Raw genomic sequence first — 15,418 nt, 5'->3', positions numbered from 1 at the left:
TTATTAAAAGCGACGTTGCCAGATTGCAGTTCCTAAGTTTTCCGTGATTGTAAACGGAGCCTTCTTCTCGCGGGAAAATTTTGAAAAGTGATAACGTCCCAAAATCCCAAATTTTAACATGGTGAAAGTTTGGTTAGTGGTTAGTTATTAGTTTCTTGGTCAGTGTTTCAGCTGTTTCTGTTTAATGGTGATTAGTGTGGTTTAAGTGTTTTGTGCACCCAAAAGATTTGGACCTTGGGTGCTTCAACACCCTGAAAACTTTCATTGTAAGTTCCATAGCATAAAATATATGGTATAATGGTATGTTCCATAGTTTTATGCATCTACAACTTTCTAGGTCCCAGTGAAAGGATCAGACTCTCTCTTTTGCTATACTCTGGCTCAGAGTTGTGCCTATTCCTACTAATGTAACTACAGTAAATTAGTTACCTGTACTTAGACACAGAAGACCGGAAATTAATAAACACATTTGGGAAATCATTCTCCTCTGGTCCTGGGGATTCAGTTTGGATTATCATCAGTTCAGAGATAGACTACGGGCTAAAAAATTCCCGGAGGGACGGACCCTGCTTGTTTTACCATTGTACCATTACCCTTTTTTTTACCATTACCTTTTTAAAGATCGTTCCTTTTTTTATAGGGCAAAAATGGACTTTAAAAAAAAGAGGTTCCGGCTAGGGTCCAGAATTTTTTTCTAATTTTTACCAATAGTAAATTAATGTTTTGTGTTTTTTTTTTCTAAAGCACCTGGTTCAAAAATGGTGTAAATTTCTTGAGGAGAAAAAAAAAAAAAAAAAAAAAAAAAAATGTAAGCAATAGTGTAGATGGTATACCTATAAAACCTCTGGAAGATCATGTAATATGTTTTTGGCTACTTCAGGACACACTTGGTAGGTATTGTGAGATCATGTTGAGAGGAGATAGTAAAGAGACCTTATGTGTTTATAATTTCAGAAGTTATGCCCCCAGGAGCTATCACAATACATCCAAAATGATGAAGAGAGTGTATTCCACCATCTCTCAGTTGAAACCCAATGTTTGCATTGTAGGCAGTGGACCAGCAGGATTTTATTGTGCCCAACAGATCCTGAAGGTACTATCAATGTGTAGAGAAGGGTCATATATTTCCTATACTAAGCTAGTGGAACAGCAGAAATATTTTGTACTTATTTTCAGTGATTGGACAAGAACTTTTGTGTTCAATGTGATAAAAATTTGACTGTGATACTGAAGAGGTTTTTTAATTTTCTTATTAATCAAGTGGATGCCCCCTTTGTGGTGAAAGCCCAACTCAAAATTTAAGCTCAAAAAATGTATCAACTCCGTGAATCAAATTTGTAGACTTACTTATTGTGCTTCATAAAAAAAAAAAAAAAAAAAAAAAAAAAAAAAAACTATTATTAACCATTCTCCTCTTTCAGCTGTTACCACAAAGCACAGTTGACATTTATGAAAAACTACCAGTCCCATTTGGTCTTGTCAGATATGGTGTCGCACCAGATCACCCAGAAGTGAAAAATGTCATCAACACTTTTACCAAAACAGGTGACAATCCTCGAGTCAACTTCTACGGAAATATTTGTCTAGGTCAGGACATTTCTTTGGGGGATTTGACAAATGCTTATCATGCTGTGGTTTTGGTAAGTACCTTTTAAAAACCTTTGGGAAGTACTTTTATATTAGGTACTTACCTAATTTCTTAGTTGCTTTGTTACACAGTTGTAGAGTGTCAAAGTAAAAACAGGTGCCTACTACATAATGCTTAATTTAAATTTCTTGAGGTTATTAGGGTTAACAAGTCTCTTTACTAGAGCAGTAAGCTTTGTTATTACTGTGCTGAAATAATAATAAATAAAAATAACCTGTGATTTCCTGATTAACCAACAAGTGTTTGACTACTGACCCTTAAAACTTTTTTTTCCAGACCTATGGAGCAGACAATGACAAAAAGCTCAACATCCCCGGTGAAGATGGCAAGAATATAATCTCAGCTCGGTCATTTGTAGGTTGGTATAATGGTCTACCTGAAGATGCTAGCTTGGACTTGAGTTTAGACTGTGAAGAAGCCACTATACTGGGCCAAGGCAATGTTGCTATGGATGTAGCCCGGATATTACTCAGCCCAGTGGATCAGTTAAAGGTAAATATGGATTAATTTTTTTTTTTTTTTTTTTAGGTACATTGCCCGTCAGCAAACAATTTGCTCTCATAATTCGGTTGCAAATATTTCAATGAGCTACTTTCTGGTATTATCATGTTGATCCAGCAGTCCAGCACCTTAATACAGGATTGGTATGCTACAACACAGAGTACACAGACCACATGAGTTTAATGGAGCAATTGTTTCATTGCTACACTTTCACTACGACATTTGTGACAAACATTTATGCTTAACACAATTAAAATTCCTTTAGTCCACAGATATTACCGAGCATAGTTTAGAAAAGCTATCAACAAGTCGAATAAAATCTGTCAATTTGGTTGGACGAAGAGGAGCGTTGCAGGTTGCATTTACAATAAAGGAATTCCGAGAGATGACCAAACTGCCGCATGTCCAAACTGTGTTTCGAAATGAACAACTGTGCGGTGTGCACGAAGCTTCTGCAAGTAAGTTAAATGATCGCCCATAGCCTAGCACCTACTTGTACTTGGTTATTATACTGGCCTATCAAACAAAAAATCCAAGTTCGATTTTAGACAGGGCAAAACCTTGGACTTACTTCCTTTTTTTTTTTTTTTTTTTTTTTTTTTCAGCTGTATTTTTTTAGTTGATTTGTTGATAATTTATTTTCTGTATTTTTTTTCAGCTTTGGCAAGACCTCGAAAAAGACTGACAGAATTAATTTTGAAAACCTCAAATCCTGACGAGAGCAAATCAAATTGCAGCAAATATTTCAGGCCGATTTTCCTAAGGTCACCTACAGAATTCAAATTGAATGATAATGGTGCCATCACTGGGATCAACTTTGCTGTCAATCGATTGGAGGGACCTTTAGATGTAAGTTCTCAAATACAGGTATAGGTACATACTTTGTGTTCACTTTACCCAATCCTGATTTACTTAATCTCACTTGCCCACTCTGTGGTCACTCACTCTTGTTCCTGAGGTGCTGGGTTCGAATCCCAGCCGGGGCGGAAATTTTCTGACCAAACATTTACGTTCCTGGGTAGACAAGGGTGAAAATGGAAGAATGTGTCTTGAAGCAAAATGCAAAAGCAATTCCGAAGTTTTATTATTATTTTTGTTCTCAGAATCAGCAAGCCTTGGTAACTGAGGACACAGAGTTGATACCATCTGGTATTGCTTTCCGTAGCATAGGATACCAAAGTCGTTGTGTAGATTCAGACATACCTTTCAATGAAAAATCCTGCACAGTGATCCCTAAGGAAGGTGAGTTTTAGACTGACAATGTGAATTAATGACCTATTGGGAAAACTACTGGTTGACCCGTCCTTTGTACGGGATCAGCGTGGCGTAAGAGGCAGGACTTTGAAGTGCCGCCATTTTGAATCAGGATCCAATGTGACATTTTTAAGTAGCCTACGTCAACCTCAGTACTGTTCTTAACAACCACAAAAAAAAAGAAAAAAAATCATCAAAATCGGTCGAGCTGTTTTTTCGTGAAAAGAGGATTTTTCTTTTTTTTTTTTTTTTTTTTTTTTTTTTTTTTTTTACCTCCCGAATTTTTTTCGTCAAAAATAGTAAAATAGCTAGATGAGAAGTAATTTTACTAATTAGAAACGTACTGGATAGTTATAAGGTACTTGGGACTTGGGAGGACTTGGGATTAATTTCAAACTAAAATTGTCCAGTAAAAAAAGGGATACGAGTTTTGCACTCCTGAAGTTACATCCAAATGTATGCTTGATTGTCACTAATCAAACTCCCCGGCTTCTAAAATAATAATGATAAAAAAAACACCCATAAAGAAATAGTATTGCAAAAACACGAAGAGTGAAAAGGATAAATAATTAATTGATCAACACTGGATTATTGTTGGTCGTATTACTTTTTTTATGATCTTAGGACAAGCAATACTAGCAGATTTTTTCCAACAAGATTTCGATGATTAAAACACTCTGACCTCAACCCTTATTAACTTCTGATAAATGAGATTATAAATGACTTACATGTTTAGTTTTATAGGTAAAATAATTATTTAAGGAATTTGTCCAAACTCTCCAGGCCACTCTTTTTTATACATATTTATTTATTTAATTTATTTATGTATTTATTTATTTTAATTTATTTATTACTCTAGGCAAATAAGCAAATGACATAAGGTCAACCATGTTATTTAAAATATGTAAATAAAACTTGAGGCTAAAAAAGATTATTCGCAAAAGGCTAGACCCCAAAACTAGACTTTCGTTATACCTACTACTTCATCGGTACAAGGGACTTTGGGGTGCACCCAGAAATCCGCCACCGATTCAAAGTGCACTCTTCATGGAATGGTCGAACCGTTTTTCGTTAAAAGAGGACGAAAACAGGTCTATCAGCGACAGACCCAATTTTACAATGATTTTAATCTAATCTATGTATAGACAAAAGTAAAATTTTATCTATGTAGCTATGTACCTAATTGTTATAATTATGTGTACTGTTATACATATGTGTAAGTACTTTTTAGTCCGTCCTTCCTTTATTATTACTAATAATAAAAGGTATAGTGGACGGACTATTGTATTCGCTTCGGTGTCGTCTGTCTGTCTGTCTGTCTGTCGGTCTGTCTGTCCCCATAGAAGGACTTATCCAAACCTGGTCGACCTATATATCAAATTAAAGGTCTTTTTACCAGGAACACGAAAATGGTGGTGCAAATTTTGTCCAGAAAACCATAAAGCCAAAAAACAAAAAAAAATTGAAGGATTTTTTTCACATTTTCTTACACAAATGAGCTCTGATCTTGAAATTTGTCGCGACGACCTATAAACTCAAAGCGAGAAAGTTTTAGATAACACTTCAGTCGATAATTTAAGACCGGTTTTAGCGTCACCTATGTTAAGCTACGCCGAGAAAGGCCAATAAATGGATGGGTGACTTAAACATTATATCGGGAATAAAGGGAGAACGGGCTCTAGTCTTGATTTAAAATCATTACATGAAAGTAAAATCGAAAAATCAAATCAAAAATATTTTTTTTTTTTTTTTTTTTTTTTCAAGCATAAAACCTAGGTACTTTCGCCATACTTTAATTCCATAAATGATTGAATCATGATTTCAGGAGTCCCCGTGGTAACATGGGAAGGATGGAAAGCCATAGACAAAGAAGAAACTGAACGCGGAAAACTCAAGGGAAAACCTCGCGAAAAGATAATCTCAATAGAAGAAATGATTTCTGTGTCTGGAAACAGTTGATGTTGTGATTCGGGGCAGTAGGCTCCCAATTTTGACACAGGTCGTAGAGACCTTCGAAACAGGTATGTATGTATGTATATTTGTATATCTAGTATTATCTCCTCTTTACCTAGTATGTTATAGAACCAGCTTAACTCCATACACAAAAAGCCCAATCTGAGGCTTAGGTGTAAGGGCAACAGCCCCAAAAGATGGGTTAAGCTTATACTAATCTAGTATAGTATAACCTCAGTACTGTAGTAGTTAGCAGAGTGGACTTCGAATCTGGAGGTTAGTGGTTCGAGTCTAAGCCGAGTCATAAAATATGTAAATTTCAGCCAGAGTATAGTGACCTCGTGACTGACGTGTATACTTATATCACGCCATTTTCATGTTCTCTTATTCCTTTCTCTCTCTCTCCCTCCCTCTCCCTCTTCCTCTCCCACTCCCACTCTTACTCCCTCTCTCCCTCTCCCTCTCTCTCTTTCTCTCTCTCTACCTCTCCCTCTTTCTCTCTCTCTCTCCCTCTCTCTATCCCTCCCTCTCTCTCTCCCTCCCTCTCTCTCTCTCTCTCTCTCTCTCTCTCTCTCTCCCTCTCCCTCTCCCTCTCCCTCTCTCCCACACAACCTTCTCTATTGTGTCCAAGCTTCTTCCTTTTTCCCATCCTTATTCTTTGAAGCTATGTGGTGAATTTTAAATTAATTACCATTGTAGAAAGACTCGCGACCTTGGAAAAAGGTAGAAGACTCCGTAGTGTGATAAGAAGTAATAAGAACTCTCTTGTCATACCAAATAAGCAGTACCTATTACATGAGATCTAATACACGAGATATTGAGCAGACTCTTCAGCGATTCCTAAACTTTGAAATATTTTAACGAAGAAGACAGAATAACAAAAAGAAGCTCAGTTATAATGATAATATTCATATAAATATTGAGTACCGATCTGAAGTTTGATGGTTCGAATCCAAGTCTAGTCATAAATCAGTTTAATCGGAGAACAATTTTTGTGACGAACAATAATGTTCAATGCAGTTGAAATACCTTCACACTTCGCAATATTCATTTTATTTATTTACCTATTAGGTATTTATTTATTTGTTTGTTTGTTCATTTGTTTATTTATTTTTAATAAGGACAAAGTATTATTAAATTTTAGTCTGGTTACAACTTTTGTATTTTAGATAGCAATTATTTCAATCAGACCTTCAAAAATGCAAGACGGGATGTGTGGCCATTTGGTCACCTATCCAACACAATTATTTTGCTTTCACAATTTCCATGGTGGTTTTCACAATTTAAAAAGAAAGTACCGTTTCCCCATGTCACAAAAGATCTAACCAGGTCGCAGTGACCAAGGGCGTTTATTAAAGCCGATGGCCCTACCTGTACCAATACCAAAATACCGTTTCCCCATTTTCCACCACTACCACAATGTCAGGCAATGTTCCATTTCCCTATTTCCCCATATGGAAATTTCGAAAGGAAAAAACGCGTCAATACACCACTAGATTTTGTCTACTAATCTACCGTAAAGCTGATTATGATTCTCCTCATAAAATTTGACATTGTCTTGAGCGAAATTTGCACTCTAGAAGTTACAATCCATTTATGCTCTCAGTCAAGTTATGCTGTTGGTACCAGTACCATAGAAAAAAAATTATGTTTACTATCGAGTACTTTACTACATATGTAAATGGATAAAATAGTATTTTTAAAAATCTAGTTTTTTTTCGATTCAAACAAGTTTGTTTATTGATTGTTATTCCATTTTTGTTTCGTAATTTTGTTGTATATTTTTTTAGTCGAAATAAATGCTTTTTTTATGTTGTTTTTTGGAGCGAAATAAACAATTAGTGGAACTCAGATCATTTGCCCCTGTCTTTTTTTTTAAGACTACCAAAAGAATCATTTTAACTCAGATCATTTGCCGCTGTCTTTTTTTTAAGACAACCAAAAGAATCATTTTGTTTCTACCGGATCAAATTTGCGTTAAATTGGGCTGGTTTTGAAAAATCCAAATAACATTATCTATCTAAAAGGCAAAAAGATATCACAGTTTACATTTTACGTTAACAAGCTACTATAAATATCGATACAATATTTTTCGTCCTTGTTTTTATTTTTAAGTTATTATTTACTCAATACTCAATAACACAATTATTTGTCATTTTTTTGATCATAATCAAAGTATTTAGTAGTTCACTAGAAAAGCCGAAAAGGTTCCCAAGATAAAGTTCATTCATTGACCTAAAATTTGATTGTAGGTTTAGTTAGTGATAATAATTCCAACATTATTGACACAGTGAATCAACCCAAAAACACATAACTTGACATACCCATGCAGTACCTACCCATTTAAAATTACCGTGGACCGTCAGCCTTCAAAAACATAAGCGTACCCCAAAAAAAGTAAAACCCTCGGTTCGTAAATCTGGCGCTCAATTTTCGTTCAGACTCCAGTTTTTTCAAAACCCTTTGCCCGGAAAAGTTCGTGTTTTTTGAGAGTTTAAATTTGTTTTATCAAAGTTTCCATTTGTTTTATCAAAGTTTCCATTTGTTTTATCAAAGTTTCCATTTGTTTTATCAAAGTTTCCATTTGTTTAATCAAAGTTTCAATTTGTTTTACGAAAGTTTAAATTTCATCCGCTACAACATCGAGTCAAGATGGTGGTTAAATCATATACGATCAACGACAGCAGAGAGTACATTGCGGACAATGAGGTGAGAGGGTCCAATCTGTCTATGGGGGACACGGAAGCCCAGAGGAATGAGAAAACACCCCCGGACGATCAATATGATCCGTACGCGAACCGAAATGTCAAACATCCCACCTCGTAAGTACCCAACATTGGTCTTTTTGGTATCTATGACTTTTGATATGAAATTTGACGGACTTTTTGGTTTGATCCACGACCAGACGAGAAATCTCTAGTCTCTTCTTGTAAATTTCGAGACGAAAATTTGATTCTGTTTCGTCTCGTGGAAAAATAATCACAGGGCGAGACGAGAAATGACTTGAGAAATAGTCACTTATGTACAAAAATAATAATAATAATAATCATGAGGCAAAAAATTTCTCATCTCACGTTCATCGCTACTTTATGGTACCTATGCCATTTAACAGATTTTTTTAATTTTAACAAAAAAATTCCTTTTGGGGTTTTCTAATTTGGAGTGCATCATTTCGGATTTGATTCTGTTTTGTCTCGTGGACAGGGCGAGACAAGAAATGACTTGAGAAATAGTCACTTATGTACAAAAATAATAATAATAATCATGAGGCAAAAAATTTCTCCACGTTCATCGCTACTTTATGGTACCTATGCCATTTAACAGATTTTTTTCATTTTAACCAAAAAATTCCTTTTGGGGTTTTCTAATTTGGAGTGCATCATTTCGTGATAGATCCTTGGTTAAAATTTGCCATAATACTCATATTATGTAGGGTACCTACATAAATCAATACAATTATCAACTTAGGTGAAAGGGCAATAAAATAATTATTCTTTTAGGTACACCCCTGAAAGAACTTTTAAAAAACTTTTCAATATTTGCTTTCAGTTACGGGGACTCCCTATTTCACATGCTGAAAGCCAGTCTGGGCACCGGTATTCTGGCTCTTCCTAACGCCTTCAAAAATGTGAACGCGGAAAACTCAAGGGAAAACCTCGCGAAAAGATAATCTCAATAGAAGAAATGATTTCTGTGTCTGGAAACAGTTGATGTTGTGGCTCGGGGCAGTAGGCTCCCCATTTTGACACGGGTCGTAGAGACCTTCGAAACAGGTATGTATGTATATCTAGTATTATCTCCTCTTTAATTAGTATGTTATAGAACCAGCTTAGCTCCATACACAAAAAGCCCACTCTGAGGCTTCGGTGTAAGGGCAACAGCCCCAAGGGATGGGTTAAGCTTATACGAATCTAGTATAGTATAACCTCAGTACTGTAGTAGTTAGCAGAGTGGACTTCGGATCTGGAGGTTGGTGGTTCTAGTCTAAGTCGAGTCATAAAATATGTAAATTTCAGTCAGGGTATAGTGACCTCGTGACTGACGTGTATACTTATATCACGCCATTTTCATGTTCTCTTATTCCTCTCCCTCTTCCTCTCCCACTCTTACTCCCTCTCCTTCTCTCTCTTTCTCTCTCCCTCTCCCTCTCTCCTACACAACCTTCTCTATTGTGTCCAATCTTCTTCCTTTTTCCCATCCTTATTCTTTGAAGCTATGTAATGAATTTTAAATTAATTATCATTGTAGAAAGAGTGAGGTTATTTATTATAGATCCAATTTTTATCTCAAGTTGATTAGTTTTTTTCAAAAATGTCGGTTATGTAACCGGCGTTGTTGGAACGTTAGTCATCGGCCTCTTCTGTACCTACTGCATCCATCTTCTGGTAAGAATCGAAATGGTCTAAGAACTACTTTATTTATTATCTTTTTTGTTGCAAAATGTGAGAAAATAAGGATTCAAAAAATACTAATAAATCCATTCTGCCAAAAAATAACAACTTATACAGTAGTGAAGTTTGGACAACGATAGACAGTTTTAAGTTTTAAACATATCAACGGGCTGAGCCCAAGTTGTTTCACAGGAATTTAACGTCACTGTATAACAACTGCTAAGGTTTTTAGCGGTGCTCGGCCCCGCGACGGGGTTTTACTCTCTATTCGACAAGTTTCCCGCCTCCTACTGTATAGGCTCTTAGCAAACCAGGTTTTACCTTCCATCCGGTGATAAGTTGCCTCCTCACAATTAACCTCACTCAGCTTGAGTGGGGCCGTGGAAAACCAGCAGCCCGCGATTGCCCAGATGGTCACCCATACGGATACGAACCACGTACACCGTTGCTTAACCTCAGTGATCGATCGGGAAATGATGCATTAAACGTGTTATCACCGCTTCCTCAAAAGAAAAGATTAACAAACTTTTTTTTTTACCAAACCAGGAATCGAACTTGAATTCCAATGTGATAAGTGCTACCGTACTTGTATGAGGTGACAGAGTGACAGCTAAATCGTTCTTTAAAAGCATGTCATGGACATTCGATAATGAATCGATAGTATCTAAACTAATATGAATTTATGAAGCAAAAAAAATATGTTTATTGATTTTACCTTTATTATCTATGTACGTTATCATGTACCTGTTTGTACGGACTCTCATTAGTACCCTATTACTTGTTCTTGATTAAACTTTTGTATAGAGTACGAATATCCTCAAACAACTTTTACAAGTTTCATTTTGCTATCTAGTCAGATTTTCTTTTAGGTAGGTACTACTAATTTTTCTTTTTGTAGACATCTAAGGGGCATCCCTCTACGGTCCTATCAGGCCTTCATTTCGCCTTTTTAATTGCAAATTCAGAAACCTTTTGTCACGTTCTTTAAGATCAAAAAATCAAAATTTAAGATCCAAAATTTCAAACTTATTTAATGATATAGGGTTTGTTCGAAAGGTATTCTCTATTCTAAAGCTATCTTTTTGTTTGCCAGGTCCGCGCACAATACGAGTTGTGTCGAAGGAGAAAGATCCCCAGTCTGACGTATCCTCAAATTGCTGAGGTAGCTTTAAGTGAAGGACCACAGAGATTTCGGTGGCTGCCACTCTTTTTTATACATATTTATTTATTTAATTTATTTATGTATTTATTTATTTTAATTTATTTATTACTCTAGGCAAATAAGCAAATGACATAAGGTCAACCATGTTATTTAAAATATGTAAATAAAACTTGAGGCTAAAAAAGATTATTCGCAAAAGGCTAGACCCCAAAACTAGACTTTCGTTATACCTACTACTTCATCGGTACAAGGGACTTTGGGGTGCACCCAGAAATCCGCCACCGATTCAAAGTGCACTCTTCATGGAATGGTCGAACCGTTTTTCGTTAAAAGAGGACGAAAACAGGTCTATCAGCGACAGACCCAATTTTACAATGATTTTAATCTAATCTATGTATAGACAAAAGTAAAATTTTATCTATGTAGCTATGTACCTAATTGTTATAATTATGTGTACTGTTATACATATGTGTAATTTTTTATTATTTTTTTTTTTTTTATTTTGTGGACACACCCTTCACAAGACAGGCTGCCTTGTAAAGGTGTGTCCACATATAGTCGATGGCCGTCGATCGACGAGGTGAATCTATGTTATGGAGGCAGTGTGGACGGTTCACTCGACGTCGATGGATGGCCAGTCGGCTATGTGTGGACACACCGAGTTTATAAGAGTTAGCTTGGAAGGTAGCGCGCCTGCCTTGTAAGAGCTGAGTTGCGGTTTCTATTCGCCCTCCGGGCGGACTTTTTCCTAAACAAATTCTGTCCTTCTCTCTTCGTTTTCAGGATGATAAGACCTCAGTAGTTACAATTGCCTCTATCAAACCTCTTGAAAATCTTCGAATTTGTCATGGTCTTCTTTGCTTACGGTCGAGGAAAAAATCCAGTAAAATAAGGTTTAAATTCAACCAGCCTAGTTAGCTTGGCGGGTAGCGCGTCTGCCTTGTAAACGCTAGGTCGCGGTTTCGATTCCCGCCCGGGGCGGATTTTATCCTAAATAGATAGGTAAGGTTCGTTCTCGGAACGGCTTGCACAAGTAAAACGTTTGTGATTGGCAGACATTAACTCATAATAATTTATCGGTATCTCTATCCAAGAATAAAACATTGGTTATGATTGGTTACCATTCGTTTATCTTTGGAACCTGTTCTGCACGAGAGTAAGTTAGGTACATATCAGTATACCCGTATTGCGTCTTTAGAATTTGCTGTTTTCTCTCTTTTCAAAGAAGTAGTAGGTATACATGTCTTTTAACCCTTAGATAGCTAGATAACATTGTATTACTGGTAATGGGCCTTAAGAAATCTGATCCACTGTAACTAGAGCCTAATGGAGAAAGAACAGGTCTATGGAGAATGGAGAAAGAACTGATTTAGTCGTATTGAGTTTGATATACATAGTCGTTTTGCTGATAATCATGTCTGGGGTGTTCTCTATTTGTTTTCATACAAATCAGATTATCAGATGGAATTTTATACTTGTCATTCCAAGATTCCATGTCTCGTGTTTGTTGTTCAGTTCTTGTGCGTGTCGGCCAATGAAGAGACATCGGTCTCTTACAGGTCATTCCAAGATTCCATGTCTCGTGTTTGTTGTTCAGTTCTTGTGCGTGTCGGCCAATGAAGAGACATCGGTCTCTTACAGGAAAAAAACTGGACGTAAAATCGGAATTTTCCTCAAATAGAATAGATACTAGAAGTTGAGGCCAAGATTCTATGGCAATACTCGGAAATATGTGTAGATTGTGTAGCTATGAAAAAGGGGAAAATCCGACAGCAAATTAACATAAAAGTAATGCCGAAATGAAAGACTAAATCTCTTGCTGAGCCTTGACTTTTTTCGTTGAACTTTTGCTAAACATGATCTGGACTTGACAAACAAGATACCTGCCCTACTAACATTAGAAGATTAGATAATAGTTATTTATTTATCGCTTCTAGAGCTAGACAGTCTGATTTCTAGAGCCTTCAGTGTCCAGACTTGCTACTGAGGGTGTAGTTTATTTATTTGCTCTCAATAACTGCATGGTCTCAACTTTTATTGACCTGTTCCCTGTCAACTGGTTCAGAAGAAAAAAACCAATAACTGGTCTTTTCTTTTATTGACCAGCGGCTCTAAAGTGTTATAAAAACAAACTTTTTATTGAAATTCAATCCATGGGCGGATCACGTGTATAATAAATATAGTTCACAGTCACGTGTGTATGGAATAGTAAGCATGGTTTTATATGGACACCTGATATACTTACCCTATACTTACTTGGTAATACCTAGGTAGATAATAATAATAATAATAATAAGGAATCAGTTGATCATGCAATACGTAACTCAAATGACCGGTTGCTCTTAATTCTGGGTAAAAGTACCTGGGAATGTATATCTAAATAAAACTATTATAGGTAAATGGAAACTTTTGGGTATTCCCGCCGGACGAACTGGTTTTGTAAATATCTCAAACGTTCTTCAATTTTGCACGAGATTAACAAGTTGTATTTATGTAGGTATGTACCTATACGAGTATAAGCTGCAAGTCACAGTGGTGTGTAACTGCTAGTTCTTCTTGGTTTATTCTTGAAAGTTGGCACCTGCCCAACCAATACCATAAAGTTTATGAGAATAATTGATTATCTAGAATATCTAGCGATTAGTGCCGTCTTCGGAGCCAAAAACAATAAATTGGCATTTATAATGTGAGGTATTGGAAAGTCTTTACAGTGAAAATACATTTACGTATTACCGACCTATGTATGTTTCAATAGATCATCATTTATTATAGGTTACTGGTATAGCAATTTATTAGAACAAGCTGTGATTAGATTTTTAGCTCAGTAAATTGTACTGATGGTAGAACTCATCTCACCCAGAAATAGGGCCACTACAGGGCCCCCCAATACAGCCAATCGATCACAAAATGCATCAATGTGGCACAACAAATACCAGTGCACTCCCATTTACCTACCTTAGTTAAACAAGCTATGGACTTTACCAATCCATAGGTGTGCCAACTGTGCCAATTTTGCCGTTGTTATTACATCTTTGAGGTATACCAGTTATTCCATCAACGTTCCGAGTCCAGCACTCTTAAGATTTTTACATATTCTACCACTTTTTCCTCATACCTATGTTATTGGTATGGAGTTTATTGAAAGACTCTTCCCATGGAATGGTCAGGGGAATTTTATAATTGATCACCTGTAACCTCTCTAGGACATCATTTTTTCTTGAGGAAAAATCTCGGTTAGATTTTTCCTCTACAGGTGAATGTGCGTGCATCGTGTGTGGCGGAAAAAAGATCACGAGAATTCAATTGGTCAACCATCAGCCTTGTAAGCGCTATGGTGCGGGTTCGTTTCCCGCCCGGGGCAAACATTATCCTAAACAAATAAGGTCCTTTCTTGGAACGGCTGGCTTTCTCTTATCCTGTCCTCCTTCTCTTTTCGATTTCGGGACGATAGGACCTCCGTTGTTCCAGTTCCCTCTATCAATTGTGGCCTGATCTGAAAGAAGGGTATAACTGCACAAATATAGTTTTGAGATAATCGAGTTTAAAGTTTTCTTATTTTCAAATGAACACAATATTACAGGGCCATAACTTGTTGTAAAAAATAGAAAAGTGATGGAAAGATCTTTCTTTCACAGGCGTGTTCAGAAGAAAATTTGCTATCCAAAAATGTAGACTACCGAAAAAGGGCGTAAGTGACGTTACGTCCTTTTTCCAGATCATGCCTCCATTATAGTCACTTATATTTCAGACGTTGTGTGTTTTGTTCCTCAGGTGTTTGATCACTACTACGGAGACCATGACGTCCGCTACTACGTCCTCATCATTTTCCTCCCCCTGCTGCTCCTCTGTTGGGTTCGCAACCTCAAATTCCTCGCCCCCTTCTCCGCCTTCGCATCGGGTGTCACCATTGTCAGCTTCGGTATCACCCTGTATTACGTGTTCACGGATATTCCATCGCTCAAGGACCGCACGGTGGTGGCTGAATTGAAAGAACTACCGCTTTTCTTCGGCACGGTCATGTTTTCCATGTCTGCCATTGGGATTGTAAGTTTTATGTTGCTCCCATGTCAGCTAACTCAGCTATTGGCATTGTAAATTTTACTTTCAAGATGCATGTGATGAGCCCTTTGTTCTAAGAGGACTATCAAGTTCTATCTATAGCTAGCTTTATGTAATCTGCTGTGTTTTTTTTTTTTTATTATCAATTTTTATCTATAGCTAACTTTTTGTAATCTGCTGTTTTTTTTTTTTTTTTTTTTTTTTTTTTTTTTTCAAAAGCTCCTCAATCAGTGAACTTTCTTGAGGTGCAATCAAATACCTAGGTCTACATATATCACATATAAGGTCTACATATAAATTTCTAAGACATTGAAGTCGTATGGATATGATAGCGGAGCCATGTTGTTAGATGTTTCTTTGGACATCCGACTGAAACACCTCCACACAACCTGTTTTTTTTTTTTTTTTTTTTTTTTTTTTTTTTTTTTTTTTTTTTTTCGGGAAAAAAAT

The 15,418-nt window shown here is 36.5% G+C and overlaps 2 protein-coding genes across 2 annotated transcripts in view; both read left to right on the top strand.

Moving 5' to 3' along the window:
• The first annotated feature begins 96 nt into the window (after window positions 1-96).
• On the top strand, window positions 97-3,451 carry LOC103514046 (NADPH:adrenodoxin oxidoreductase, mitochondrial). Its single transcript, XM_026827092.1, has 7 exons — window positions 97-266; window positions 955-1,093; window positions 1,422-1,640; window positions 1,925-2,140; window positions 2,415-2,607; window positions 2,808-2,998; window positions 3,253-3,451. The coding sequence occupies exons 2-7, from the start codon at window positions 992-994 to the stop codon at window positions 3,400-3,402; spliced, it is 1,071 nt and encodes a 356-aa protein (XP_026682893.1). The 5' UTR covers window positions 97-266; window positions 955-991; the 3' UTR covers window positions 3,403-3,451.
• Window positions 3,452-7,546: 4,095 nt separating this feature from the next.
• Window positions 7,547-15,418, top strand: part of LOC103514045 (proton-coupled amino acid transporter-like protein CG1139) — a 16,489-nt gene continuing 8,617 nt past the window's right edge. Inside the window, exons 1-7 of the mRNA XM_026827101.1 lie at window positions 7,547-8,178; window positions 8,906-8,982; window positions 9,668-9,741; window positions 10,841-10,947; window positions 12,425-12,539; window positions 14,681-14,953; window positions 15,284-15,359. Coding sequence (XP_026682902.1) covers window positions 8,009-8,178; window positions 8,906-8,982; window positions 9,668-9,741; window positions 10,841-10,947; window positions 12,425-12,539; window positions 14,681-14,953; window positions 15,284-15,359 — 892 coding nt within the window. The 5' untranslated portion in view covers window positions 7,547-8,008. The remainder of the gene's footprint in view (window positions 8,179-8,905; window positions 8,983-9,667; window positions 9,742-10,840; window positions 10,948-12,424; window positions 12,540-14,680; window positions 14,954-15,283; window positions 15,360-15,418) is intronic.

This window comes from Diaphorina citri, unplaced genomic scaffold (genome assembly GCF_000475195.1).
Source record: "Diaphorina citri unplaced genomic scaffold, Diaci psyllid genome assembly version 1.1 scaffold1072, whole genome shotgun sequence".
Lineage (NCBI taxonomy): Eukaryota > Metazoa > Arthropoda > Insecta > Hemiptera > Psyllidae > Diaphorina > Diaphorina citri.
The sequence above is the reverse complement of the archived record's forward strand: the minus strand, read 5'-3'. Positions and strand labels throughout refer to the sequence as shown.

Bases quoted from the DNA above. Each gene is read 5' to 3' on its own strand.
- LOC103514046 (XM_026827092.1), top strand. From the start codon at position 992: ATGATGAAGAGAGTGTATTCCACCATCTCTCAGTTGAAACCCAATGTT. The intron at 1,641-1,924 runs GTAAGTACCTTT...TTTTTTTTCCAG, and splicing joins CTTATCATGCTGTGGTTTTG to ACCTATGGAGCAGACAATGA. The intron at 2,608-2,807 runs GTAAGTTAAATG...ATTTTTTTTCAG, and splicing joins TGTGCACGAAGCTTCTGCAA to CTTTGGCAAGACCTCGAAAA.